Source organism: Chelonia mydas, chromosome 15 (assembly GCF_015237465.2).
Source record: "Chelonia mydas isolate rCheMyd1 chromosome 15, rCheMyd1.pri.v2, whole genome shotgun sequence".
In the NCBI taxonomy this organism is placed as follows: Eukaryota; Metazoa; Chordata; order Testudines; family Cheloniidae; genus Chelonia; species Chelonia mydas.
Window position 1 is genome coordinate 25,347,409 of NC_057856.1, and position 14,482 is coordinate 25,361,890.

At 41.7% G+C, this 14,482-nt stretch overlaps 1 protein-coding gene across 20 annotated transcripts in view; it reads left to right on the forward strand.

Moving 5' to 3' along the window:
• The window catches only part of PITPNM2 (phosphatidylinositol transfer protein membrane associated 2), a 214,146-nt gene that overhangs the window by 179,826 nt on the left and 19,838 nt on the right, over positions 1-14,482 (forward strand). For 8 of the 20 annotated variants that reach the window (XM_037878643.2, XM_037878644.2, XM_043529180.1 and 5 more), the window contains 3 exons: positions 1,041-1,190; positions 9,576-9,740; positions 13,817-14,029. The exons of 2 other annotated variants lie outside the window; for them this stretch is intronic. In XM_037878643.2, coding sequence (XP_037734571.1) covers positions 1,041-1,190; positions 9,576-9,740; positions 13,817-14,029 — 528 coding nt within the window. The remainder of the gene's footprint in view (positions 1-1,040; positions 1,191-9,575; positions 9,741-13,816; positions 14,030-14,482) is intronic. 10 more of the 20 variants (XM_037878650.2, XM_043529188.1, XM_043529189.1 and 7 more) reach the window with 7 other exon arrangements.

A 14,482-nucleotide genomic window follows, 5' to 3' on the forward strand; every position in this document is an offset into this window, starting at 1 on the left:
TCAGCATAGCCGCTGAAGTGAGGGGGTGTTTTAACCATGTGAGGTGCACAGGATTAACCTCCTAGTGTTTAGCTAAGTTCCCAGGCAAGTGGATTTCTCTTTACAAATTCAACTCCTCACATCCAAAATGCCATTGTTGTCATTTATTAAATAAAACCCACAAGCTGCTGTGAGTCTATATGCAATGTACTCTGTATGTTGTTCTCCATTTTACATCCCAGGCAGTGCTTGAGATTGGAACCATTTCATAGGAATAAAATTGATGATCAGCTAGGCTGAGATTTAGGGACTTGATCTTTCAGGGGGTCGATGGGGGCTGGGAGGGAGCAGAGCAAAGCCACGTAAGGGATGCAGTTTGCTTTGTTGCACGTGATCAATATGGTTGAAGCAAGCTGAGGCAACTGGATGCCCGAATATTATTAGCTATGCACGGCACATTCTGTTGAACTGCTGCTGCATATTTTGCCCATGCAAATGGCTCAAATAAGGGGGCAGTGCTCAGAAAGCCCATTTTCAATTCTTGTAATCTACCCATATGTAAGCCAGCAGTTGGAGACCTCTTTCAGCCTAACAAACTTGTCTTTAGTGAACTCCATTCATAGTGAAATCAAATGCAAGTCCCTGATTATCTCAGTGTATCTCAGTGTGCAAATTTAAAATCTTATTGAAGTAAATCTCCACTTGTTTGGGGGAATAATTTTCTCACTTTAAGAAGATTCCATTATATATACCGTAAAGTTATGATCAGTGATCATTTTGAAAAGCTACATTGGAGGATTTCCTTTTCTTTTGTTGTAAAATTGCCATTCCTGTGCTTTCTTCTGACTTCATAACTGTTTTAACTAGTAAGGCACTGAATTTAGGCTTATTTGGAAGACCATCTGTATTAGCTTCTATTCCTCTAATTGAAGGTTGGTCCTTTATAGAAGACCCTGAACTGTAGTTGCGAGTGTTTGATTGTAGTTGTTTGTATGTTTTACAGTTTGTGGCCACATGTTGGTTGTTCTTGTCCTTTTGTTTTCTTCCCCATCTGCTTCTAGTTGAGACAGTCCAGAACAACCCCATCCTCCTTGTGGAAAGCAGCCCATTGGTTGCTCTCCAGCACCAGGACAGCTTCATGGAAACCAGTATACCTGTTCCTGTTCTGAATTGGCAAGATGTTTCCAATAAAAATGCCGTTTTTGCTGAGTGTGTGTAACCTACCCTTTTCTAGTGTCTTGTGTTGTGTACTTGGGGTGCTCCTTGGAGAATGGTCTTCCACCTCGTGGGGCTGAAAGCTTTGCACTGTGTACCTGAATATGACATGTGAAGTACCTGCATAACCATGTATTTTTGGGCCCCAAGCAAGAATGGGACCATAAGCCACTGACAGGGGGTGGTAGAAACTGAGCTGTGAGTTGTCTCCCCTTCTGCTGCTAATGCTGGAAGGGGAGATTGCGGCCAGACAATGAGTTTGCTTTTCCTCTTGTCGAGCTACTGGAGAGGCATCGAATGACCGAAAGGCTCTGGGCCCCCATGCTTGCTTTGCTTTTGCTTGAGGCTTGCCGTGCTGTTACAGTTTATGCAGTGTACAGAATCTGCCACTGAACCTGACACATGGTTTTTGCTTGCAGTACACAAAGTTTGACAGTGCAAGTCAGCACCTAACTACAGAATAACATACTCTACATTGTATGTCTGTACCTGAAAGTGACCAGATCAAAGGTGCACATCTTGTATTTAGTCACTAATTTTGCATCATCTAAACACAGTGGACAAAGCTTTCACGACCCAAAGGTGTTTTTTTATTTGATTTCTCAAATAATTGCTGCTTAAAAAACAAGTTTGGTTTTTGTTGCTATCAAAAATGCTGCATGGCTATATTTTTCTCGATTACAGCTGATACCACATCTGCAAGTTAATGACATTTTCAGCTTTATTTATTTTCTCCTATATATTTTTTTTTTAATCTTCCCACCCCTTTTAAATATGCCCCCTGGAGAGCCTGATCCTGCAGCCCTTACTCATGTCAGTCAGCTCTTATTGGTCTGAATAACCCCATTATGCTGATTGGTAATTTCGGAACAGCAGCACCTCCCATTGATTACACTGAATAGACGATGACACAGGGAGAGATTCTCAAAGCTACAGATGGATGTTAGGTGCCCAATTGCCACTTGTGCCTTCTGAGATTCTCTCCCCGAGTGTTCTCTAGGAAGGGCGGGCAAAAGGACACGACAGTATTTCCTACCATTGCTTCCCACTCCACTGGTGAAGGGTCACCTAGCCTTCATCCCGTGTTAGCTGACTGACAGTGACTAGGCATACAAAAAACTCTTCTTCCATCATCTCCAGAGTGTCCTGTGGCCTAGTTGTGCCCATATCTGACTCTGCCAGTGGGGCTGCAGACGAATTTTCAGGACTAATAAAAAGGCATTTCAGCCTCTTTTTCTGTTGCTGTTGAAGTTAAGGGTGGGATTTTCTGAAGCTCTCGGCATTGGCCACTGACGTCAGTGGTAGCAGAGTTAGGTCAATGCCGAGCATTTAAAATGCCAACCCAATTTTTTGTTTTAACTGCTGAAGAGCTCCTTGCTTCAATGCCCCAATGCAGCCTATGTATTCAATGCAGCATGGTACCCTGCAAAGGAAACAGCCTGTTCCCTGATGGCATGCAACCCTAACACCCCAGGAGCTTAACTCAATGCCACTGATGTATTAGATAGCCCGATGCTGGTCATTTGGTGGGAAGCAATAACTGAACGCACTGAAAAATAAGTCTTAAAATGAAGAGGTGCGGCATTTGAATATGTATTAAAGCTCCAGAGTTGGGAGAGGAGAGGATTTTCTTCTCTCCCCACCCTTTGATCACTTTGGACCTACATGAGAACTTTGCTTATTCACGCTGCATTGATCTACACACTGTGTAATTCACACACACAAAGGTAACTTCCCACAACTTCTTAGCAAAGATCTACTAGCAGAGATGGTGCTACAGTTTGAGATCTCCAGTTTCCAAGTCTTCGTTACTCAAACAAAACACACTATCAAATCTTTCCCACACAAAGTGCATTTAGGCCAGCATAGTCAAACGGACCTAAATCTGTATCTAGAGACCTAAATAAGTGACCTGATTTTCCAAGGAGCTTGTCACCTACTACTCCCATTATAGTTACTTATGCATCTAATTTTAGGCTCCCCAGTTTGAAAACATTGGCCTTAGCACACAGTTAAAGTTATTTTATTTAGAAATAAATTGCACCCATCAAGTTAAATTAAAGTATGACCTTTTGTTGCTGCATTATCCTTACTTTTTTAAAACTGTATGCAAAATTTTAATAATTTATACTGAGTGATTTGTAATGCAGTGAATCTCCCAGTCATTTGTGTGAGTAAATGAGGTCCTATATTGAACAGCCTAGGGTTTAATTTGCAAATCACTTTCAATATAGATTTGGGATTTTGGAATACTTGACAGAAGGGGTAAATTGAGAAGGCTATGTTTTCTAGGTTTGAGTGGTAGCCGTGTTAGTCTGTATCAGCAAAAAAAAACAAGGAGTACTTGTGGCACCATAGAGACTAACAAATTTATTTGGGAATAAGCTTTCGTGGGCTAAAACCCACTTCATCGGATGCATGCAGTGGAAAATACAATAGGAAGATATAATATATACAGAGAACATGAAAAAATGGGTGTTGCCATACCAACTGATTAATTAACCAATTAATCAAGACCAATTAATCAAGGTGGGCTATTATCAGCAGGAGGCACATTTTCGTCTCTTGTGTTTCCTGTCCCGTATTTTCCCTGGAAACAGCTCTCTGTTATAGAATTGAGGGCTCATGGTTTGAAAAGGGGGGGCTCTGTGCACTAAAAAAGGGAGAGATTCTAGAGGTTTAAGAAAATATGAAAGCAGATATAATTAAGGCTGTGCGAGGGAACATTGCTGTCAGAGCCAATAGACTCCCTTTATCTGCATGTAGAGTGTTAAGCTCAATAGTGTAGTGTAACATTAAAAAAAACTTAGATATTTATATGAATGAGAATAGTCTGTGGTGACATCAGCTAGGACAATATCAAAAGGACTGTCGATCTTCCTGCTTCAGACCCAGTATTGCCAACCTCCAAGCATTCAAAAATCATGAGTCAGATCCCCAAAATAATGAGATTGATTTACATATCATGAAATTTTTCTTTTCATAATTTATTTTAAAATTTGTATCCTGATTTGTAAGCCTTTAGTGTGGCCTCACTTCATGTTTCCAAGCTTTCCTGCCCTCCTGGTTGTGGAGAACACTTCCTTTTTTATCGGCAAGACACTCTACCACTTTTACAGATCCAGACTAACACAGCTACCCCTCTGATACCTGCTTTTTTATGTTACATGAAAGATGAGATTCTCCTGCAATCTCTGATTCCAGCAGCTGGGGCTCTAAGAAAAAAACTAGATATTGTAAAAGTCAGCAATATCAAATGCCAAGTGGCTGCCATTTTGGAGCACTCTTACTAGGTAGCTTTTGAGCTACACAAGCGCTGCAGCACTGTCACCACTAGGTGGAGCTCTTGTGCTGGCATGGTTGAAGTTAGTCCTTGCTCCCTATTGCTGCCGGCTGCAGTTGGGATGGGAAGAAAAGTGTCGTCCCCCCCCCCAGCCCCTTGTGTGTGCCTTGGGAGTTAAGTCATTTCCTTTGAGGCATCTGTCATTGGTGTAGGAGTCAGGATATCAGACACGCTGGATCATGAGTCTGATCAGTAGTCTGTTTTGCTGCAGCAATTCTGTAAATTTTTACAGCCTGGCAAAACCTCCTGAAAATAGGGTTCCGTCCATGCTGTCTCTGCACACCTTTGATTGTGGGCCTCATCCTGTGAGGCATGGAGGTTCACCATGCAGGTAGCTCAATAGGGAGCTGTACAAATGCCACTGAGGATAGAGTGTGGAGACTTTAATAGGATCCATCTCTCTGGCCTGGTGTTCACTAGGAAAAATGGTTGAATTTAGGCTGGGTGTAGCTAAAACGTGCTAGCTAGGCCCAAACTGAACTCGACCTTTTCCCCCCTAGTGTAGGCGCAAGGTAAGATCTTGAAATTAAATTATTTAGCTAGGCTGCAGCTCAAGCAATTGAGCTCAGAATGTTACGCTATATCTACACTAGGAGAAAAGGTCAGGCTTAGCTAGCACGTTCGCTGAGCCCAACCTAAACTCTGCGCTTTTCCGAGTCAGGATAAAGTCTCTGAGTCCGAGGGGTCGTACAGCTGAGCCCTGCTGTGTGTCTGCTGACTTAATGGAGAGCTGTTCCCATCACACAGGTTCCAGGCCCTGTTACTGTATCACTCTGTTATAGGAGGGCTGTTGGCCTCATAAGGCACTGTAGAAACACATGGTAAGAGGCAGCCCCTGACCCAGAGCACTTACAATCTAATAGATAAGGCCAGACAAAGGCTAGGAGGAGAAACCGGTGCAGAAAGGGGAAGTGACGTGCTCAGGTTCACACAGCAGATTAGTGTCAGAGCTGGAAATATTAGATTGTAATCTGTTAGATTGTAAGTGTGTCCCATGACACGTGTGTCCCACTTCAGCATCCCTGTCCACTGGATCACGCCAGATCTCCATTGAGTTCGGAACTGTAATCAGCTCCCACACTTGACTTATACCCCTTTTTGGAATGTGGCTTCAGTGTGTTTCCTTTCTGTAAAACTTTTATTGAAGGAAGTGCCATTAGGAGCATGAGACTGCTGCAAAGCGTGGCACGGTGAGACATGCTGCAGTACAGAGGCTGTGCAGCAACCTTGATAGCAGGCAGCTCAAGGGAAAATGGAAAGAGGAGGGAAGTGAGGGGAGCGTACATCAGAGGAGAGGGTGACACTAACAGAGGCCTTTCAGGCTTAACTCATACAGTGTATGAAACACAAAGTGTCAGGGTCAGACTCCAGCTGGGCCCTAGGCACTGGCAGTCCATATGGCTTTACGTTGATCAGCTAGTAGCCTTTTTTTCCTGAAGAGCACTGAACTGATTTTACCAACATTTAACTCCACGGTTCTACTGGTGTCAGCCATTCTCTTTCCTGTCAGAACAGCAAGTTTACATCATTTGTACGCCAGAGCCTACAGGTATCTAAGAAAGCACAAATGTTTGAAGTTCCAGTTAGCAAGTCAGCAGCACTAGGCATATGGGCTTCTTGGATCAATATTTAGATGACTCATTTGTGCACTTGCTAATACAACGCCAGACTGATCTCATCCAAGGATATTTAATTTCCAGTTAGATCATTTCCCACACAGCTGAAATAAATAATTTACAGTAGGGCTGTTGATTGATAGCAGTTAACTCATGCGATTAACTCAAAAAAATTAATCGCGATTTAAAAAATTAATCGCAATTAATCAAATTTTTAATTGCACTGTTAAACAAAAGAATACTAATTGAAATTTATTAAATATTTTTGAATGTTTTTCTACATTTTTAAGTATATTGATTTCAGTTACAACACAGAATACAAAGTGTACACTGCTCACTTTGTATTATTTTTATTACACATATTTGAATTGTAAAAATGATAAAAGAAACAGTATTTTTCAATTCACCTCATACAAGTACTGCAGTGCAACCTCTTTATCGTGAAAGTGCAACTTACAAATGTAGATTTTTTTTGTTACATAACTACACTCAAAAACAAAACAATGCAAAACTTTAGAGCCTACAAGTCCACTCAGTCCTACTTCTTGTTCAGCCAATCACTAAGACAAACAAATTTGTCTACATTTACAGGAGATAATGCTGCCCCCTTCTTATTTACAATGTCACCAGAAAGTGAGAACAAGCATTCTCATGGGACTTTCATAGCCGGCATTGCAAGGTATTACGTCCCAGATATGCTAAACATTCGTATGCCCCTTCATGCTTCAGCCACCATTCCAGAGGACATACTTCCATGCTGATGACGCTAGTTAAAAAAAGAATACATTAATTAAATTTGTGACTCAACTCCTTGGGAGAGAATTGTTTGTCTCCGGCTCTATATTACCCACATTCTGCCATATATTTCATATTACAGTAGTCTCAGATGATGACTCAGCACATGTTGTTCATTTTAAGAACGCTTTCGCTGCAGATTTGACAAAACGCAAAGAAGGTACCAATGTGAGATTTCTAAAGATAGCTACAGCATGCAACCCAAGGTTTAAGAATCGGAAGTGCCTTCCAAAATCTGAGAGGGACAAGATGTGGAGCTTGCTTTCAGAAGTCTTAAAAGAGCAACATTCTGATGTAGGAACTACAGAACCCGAACCACCAAAAAAGAAAATCAGCGTTCTGCTGGTGGCATCTGACTCAGATGATGAAAATGAACATGCATCAGTCTTCATTGCTTTGGATTGTTATCGAGCAGAAGCCATCATCAGCATGGACGCATGTCCTCTGGAATGGTGGTTGAAATATAAAGGGACATATGAATCTTTAGCACATGAAACAGGCAGCATTATCTCCCACAAATGAAAACAAACTTGTTTGTCTGAGCAATTGGCTGAACAAGAAATAGGACTGAGTGGACTAGTAGTTTCTAAAGTTTTATATTGTTTTATTTTTGAATGCAGGGGTTTTTTTGTACATAATTCTACATTTGTAAGTTCAACTTTAAAGATAAAGAGATTGCACTACAGTACTTGTATTAGGTGAATTAAAAATGCTATTTCTTTTGTTTTTTACAGTGCAAATATTTATAACCAAAAATAAATATAAAGTGAGCACTGTACACTTTGTATTCTGTGTTGTAATTAAAATCAATATATTTGAAAATGTAGAAAAAATCCAAAATATTTAAATAAATGGTATTCTATTATTGTTTAATGGTGTGATTAATCATGATTAACAGCCCTAATCACTTGACAGCCCTAATTTACAGCTGATTTTTGTTGCCAAAGGGAGGCATTTTCCTCCTTGTTTTGGTGTTTTGTACCTGCTTGCAGAAAATCGGTTGATAGTTGTGAATCAAGTTCAGATGCCTATATTCTGATTCTCCAGTGATGAGCAGCAGTGTAGAACTTGAGATAAAAGTGCAAACTCACCTGCTTGATTGCCATGTCAGCTTTGCATTCCATTAGGTATCTTGCACTTACAGGACATAGTTTCTTTAAATTGAGGATCTCCATGTGCATCACAGACATTAATTAATTCTGCCTTGCAATACCTCTGTAGGGTGGGTAGGTATTGTTATAAGCAAATTACCAGGTAGGAGAATCAGACACAAAAGTTGAGTGTGGCTTTGAGTGAGTCACAGCAAATCAGTGGTACAGCTGGGAAAAGAACCCAGGAGTCACCTTCATTCCCAATCTGTTGTGCTAGCTACTAGATAACACTGCCTTTCCCATGCTTTAAAATGTGGTTTTAATGTATAGTTTTTCCCCACAGAAAAACAGGATTGCCCAATAGATCCACATAAACCTCACAGTTTCTCAGTTACATGCATTATAGAACTAATTTCCCACTAATAATACATACGTACACACACACACTCCATCTGAGTGTGATTTTTACTCCTCGTTCCCCTCGTGTTTACTTCCTGAAGGATAAGGCCAAACTTTTCAAGCCTGGGGGCCTAAAGTTGGGCTCCTAAATCCAGATTTTAGGCACCTAAATAAAAGTGGCCTGATTTTCAAACAGGCTGAACGCCCCCAAATCTCATTTAAATTAAAGGGAAATTTGAGTGCTCAACACCCAGGCTTCTTTTACTGAGAAGCCTAAATATGGAGTTAGGAGCCTAACTGGAGGCCTTCAGTTTCACAAACGGTGGCTGTATTTTTTTTAGCAACTAAGGGTATGCCTACAATGCAGCCAGCTATGTGATTGCAGTGTGAGTAGGCAGCCCCACGCTAGCTTTAATCTAGCTAGCGCAGCTAAAAATATCAGAAACAGTGCCACAAATCCTGGCACAGGCTAGCAACGCTAGTATGTACCCAAGGTTTCAGGTGGGCTTGTACAGCCCACGTTCAAACCCATGCCACTGTGTCTTTGTTGCTGTTAGCCGGGCTATGTAGGTTGAAACTAGCCTGGGTATGTCTGCCTGAGCTGCAATCACACCTTGGATTGCAATGTAAACGCACCTTAAATACAAGTCCAACATGAGGACCACCCTGGCATGACAATATTTCTCCTTGAAACTTTCCCCTTTAGTTTAAAAGATGCTATAAAACCAGTATCTCCCAAATTAAGTTTTTTACTTTCCGCCCCTTCCCCCCATTATTCTGGCTAAATGTGAATATATATATAGCTGTATATATTCACATGGGTCTGCATGACATGTTTCTATTCTTGCTGCTCAAGCAAACCTATCCTGATTTGGTTTGGTTTAAACTGATTCTTTTGCTTTTCTCAGTCGGACAATGAGATGCTAGATGCCAACTCTCCTTTTGCCTGCTCTGGTGTTTTCTTTCTTTTCAAAATAGAGCTGAGATGAAATGTGTTTTCCTTCCAATTGGTTTGAAAGGTTTTGCATCTGAAAGCCAATCCTTGCCTTGTTTGCCTCCTTTTCTCCTCTTGATTTCGTCTTGCCTGGTCTCTGTCTGTTGGTCTAATATTTTGATTTCCCTGTTTCGACTTCATAGCAGATGTTGTTCAGTCTCATGGTGCAGTCGTCATGGAAAATGCGTCCCTTTCCACCCCCATTACAACCCCTCAGTTCAGGGGATTCCGGAGGGCCAGTGAGATCAGCATTGCCAGCCAGGTCTCAGGAATGGCAGACAGTTACACTGCTTCCAACATAGCTAACAGTAAGTGTTTCGCACCCTCCGAGATTTCTTCTCACTGTAGAACTAAAGTAGCAGCACCACACACCAGGCTGACCTCAATGTATAGGACAGATCCATAGAACTCTTCTCTCTGTCTTTATTTTGTGTGTGTGTGTGTTTTTAATATATAGCCTGGTTTGGAGTTAGCCACTGAATTGCTCTATGATCCTTCAAACTCTACGCTGCGCAGTGTTGTCAGATACAAAGGGTTGGGGAGAACAGGACACTGAGGGTATTTCCTGCTGTTGAGAGTGTTTCCTGGTCAGGGTCAACCATAAAACCTGCCAGTCCTCCCCTATTGCTTGCTTAATTAAGTCTAATAATAGCAGCACAGAACATCAGACTGCATGGCCAAGGGTCTTCTTTGAAAAGCATTTTGTTCCTTGTTAAAGGAAAACAGCTTCCTTGTCTATTGCAAAGGATGTAGCTCTCCGATCCATTGTAAAGCTGATCCCTGCCTGAATATCAAGAAGAATATACATACTTACATCTCAGAGTCTGGTGTTCCTATTTATTTTTATCTATATCAATGCAATAACTTGTTGTATTTGTGTTAGACTCACCTGTCCTTTGGAATTGGGGTGTGAATGCAATAGTTTGACAGACTCCCCCCCCCCCATGGGAAAACTCATATAATTTGCACCTTTGAAACTGATGTCTGCAGAAATGGAGGTCCCTTATTCCAGATATTCATGGGTGAACCATCGGGCTGTTTGTCCTCTTAATTTCTTGTTACAATAGTTGCATGTTCTGTTTAAATGTATTCTCTTGAAATACAGTGCACCCGCATTAACGGGGGCTTCCACAGGTCGGATTGGAATAGGTAGGATTTGAGCCCTACAAGGTTTACATGAATTCCTGCAATGAGGAGTCAAACATTGCTGAAGACTTAGACAGGCTAACTTTATCACTGGAGGTGGGGCTGAACCAGAATGTCTGGGGCTGTTCAAGTCCCATATCTGAATTTGATGGCAAGAGTCAGTCTCTGCTTGTAGCTGGGAGCCTGGCAGTGAGGGAGGATAACGAATGTAATTGCTTGTCTGAGGTTGTTTTCAATGACTAATAAGAAGTTGAAACTATTCCACCTAAACCCAATTTTACCATTGTCAATGATACATTGTTAATGCACCCTTAGGAAGAACAGATGCCTACAATTATAATACAATGGGCTGCCACTATATTATGCATGTTGGAGTGATTATGGGCATAAGTTGTTCATGTATAAAAGATAATTGATAACCTTGAACAACCATTGGCCCCTGTGCATCATTAAGGAATCAAATGGTACGTCTAGTCTTCAGTTGATAATTGTGGTCTATGCAACTGGTATATAATCAGCACTTTTAGATAAATAATGTAAGATCAGACAGGTGGCCCATCACATATTATTTAAAGGTAATGTGCAAAGGAGAAAAAAATGGGTGTGTGTCCCCCTCCCCTTTTTTTTGGCTGCTTTCTGTTTTTTAAAAAAAAGTCTGGGGGACAACAACTGAAGTTTTTCTTGTTGTTTGGTTTACACATTAGAAATTCAGCTCATATCTTGCCCGGAGGACTCTGGTGACTAGAGAATTAGCAAAATGATAACATTACAAGAACCAAAGCTGAGCAACTGATTGTGGAAGTGGTTTTTAGTCAGATTGAGTTAAAAAACATTTTTGTCAAGGGCCATTTAACTTCAATGACTAAGAAATCTTTTGGAAAAAGGCAGCCTTTGCTAAAAATTCACTCTCTTCCTCCTCTCTATTAAGGTGTAAGTGTTAACAATCGACATTTTCTGGGACCCCAAACAAATCAGCCAGAACAGCTAGACCACCCCAACACTGATGTCCCTGATACTTCTAAGGCAACAACCCACACAGAATTTTTAAAAAACAAAAAAACTTTGAGAACCTGGAAGGAAGCCAAAAACCCCAAAGGCACAATCCCAGTTTTAAAAAATACCTTGTGCATGTTACCTTTAGTGGATCACTAGGCTTTGAATTATTACGTTTATAAGTAAACAGTAAGGTTTTTAGTTCTTCTTGAGGTAAATATAGATGAGATAATCATAATGTGAAATAAAATCTGTAGGGTGGGACGTTCAACAGAGCCCAAGGCTGGTAGGTTCCTGACTCCCGTTGAAATCTGCCGAACTCCCTTCTGCATCTTTGACAATCCCAGCTTTAGACAACAAACAAAGGGGGGCACCTGCTCGTCTGGATATGTGCACGTACCGCCTCAGAGCCCTCGGCCATGTACAGTGCGTGGTCTGTGCGCAGGATTGGGAACCAGGAGTTCCCAAATCCTCCTCCTGTCTCTGATACTGACTCCCTCTGTAGCTTTGGGCAAGTCATGGAACCACTCTGCCTCAGTTTCCCCATCTGTAAAACAGGGATAATAATATTACCCTCCTCATGGGCATGTTTTGACAATGAATCAGTTAATGCATCTAAAGTACTTTGACCATGAAAAGCAGTATATATACGTTCCTAGTATTATTAGGACTAGCATTTCTGCCTGCACCCTGTGTTTATGCCCTGTAATATTTTTGTGCATATGTCACAATGGGATTGAGTAGCTTCTTGTTTTCTTTGGCCAGATGTCAGTGTGTGGCAAGAATAAACTACCTGCACTTTAACAAATGGGGTTTTCTTTTCTTAAGGAGAGGATATTTTGTTTATCGTATCAGAGCAAATACACAAAATACACAGTGGGATTGCACAATAAAATGTGTTCTGCCTTGCTACATGTTAATCTGTCTGTGTAGAAGGTTCCTTATACGGCGTTTGTTTTGTGCACATTTCACACCCCGGGGTAATTGCTGAGCTCAGCCAGTCAGGAAGGTAAAGTGTTGATTATTAAATATGTATCTTATGGTTGTGCCCCAAGGCCCCCGTCAGGATCAGGGCCCCAGTGCACTAGGGGCTACAAAAACACAGAAGGAGGTGATTGCCGCCCTCAGGCGTTGACAAGCTGAATAAAGCCTTAGTGTAAATATCCAACATTTCCCTTCCCTGAGGAAGTGAAGCTGTGCAGGTAGTGTGGGTCAAATTCATTAAGCCACCAGCTCTGATGGAGTTACACCATCAGATTTGGCAAGCTCTCTTCAGACTGCCAGCTGCCTTCATTATATGAAGGTGGGAACAATTTGTGCCCTTGCTCCTGCCTACATAACCCCACTGACCTCAGTGGGATTGATGGAGTTTAATGGAGAGAGAAAGCAGAATCTAGCTCATCAGATGAAAGCTGGTCCTTTTGTATTGGACTGAAAAACCAGCTCTTAAAACTAACTTCCCTCCTTCATTTCAGGGGCACTTCTGCATGTGTTGCTGAATAGAAGAGTTGACCTCCCCACCCCTGTTTATTTGATTATTAAGACTTCTGTTTGCAACATGATTTTTGTCTTCCTGCACAGATGGCCTCTAGAGCCAGAAATGTAGCACTGAAGGTTCTGACTTTGTCTCATTGTGAAAGGGCCCGTCCTCAGCAAGCACTTGAGTTAGGCCTTCCAAATGCATTTCCATCTCTATATCCCTTTCAGAGCCAGCTTCAGATGCTGGGAACAAGCCACTGTGATTCCGTTGCATGAAGTCCAGTGAGAATCCGCAACATGGGATTCCACAGCCCTGCTTCCTGGGGAGTTCCCTCTGCATGGCACTGTAGAGTGGTGGAGGATAGCTAAGTCTGTGGATGCACAGACTTAACCTCTCCTCCCCACAGAGAAGCAACATCCTATCAACTGTGGCAGCAGCTTTGCAGCCATTGAGTTGAGGAAAGAAGATTCCGAGCTGTATACCTCCTTAGATCTCCACCATAAAGACAGGCTACTCAAGGTGGCAGGTGGTCAGCCTTCATCTCTTTATAAGGAAACAGATGTAAATGCTTAATTTCAACTCCAAAATAATAGTTCTTACACATGGGATTGCAATCTCATTTCTTTAATCCATGTGTCTTTTCCATCACAATGTTAATTGCTGGAGGACAAAACTGATGTGTTCTGCATGTGCGTGCTGTGATAATAAGTGTGGGTTTTTGTTTGTGTGTGTGTGTGTTGTTGTTTTTTAATTTTGTTCCTTTAGAAAACAAAAATCATCTTAACCATGCCAGAGGAGGATTTAGCTTTCTGTCCCAACTTGCCCTCCCTCACAAATCCCCCACCCAAGCCTCGCCCAAGAGACATAGGCAACGTAAACATGAAATACCCCAGAATCATTTAGGAAGAAGGCTTGAAGGGCCATCAAGTTGGGATCCGGACTATATTCTACAAATACCAGATCTGGACATCAAGAAAGGTATTCTGGAGAGGGGACTTATCCATCCAACTAATCTCCTACATCATCTAACCAGGGCAGTGCTCTTCTCCAGAGGAAATCTGTTTGCTTTCTCCTTTCACCAGGGGCCCTCACAAACTTAGCACTATTTAACAAATACTTGTTTTCATATTGCTTGAAAGAGTAACTGCAGCACTGCTAACTGCTGGTGATGGCACTAATTCTTTTAGACGAGAGATGTGGGAGCAACCGCACTGGCCCATAGCCCCTGTTGCAATCTCTTCCTAACACAAAGGCATTAATCCTGGCTGTTCTGTACAAAGAATCTGAAATTAACCAAGAATAGGACTTTCATGAGAAATGGGAAGTTGGATCTTTACTGCTGATTCCATAGCTGGAAAAGCAAGCAAAATATCATGTATTTTGATAGGTCAAAATCTCTGTATAAATGGCCATTGCGTGTCAAATCCTGTG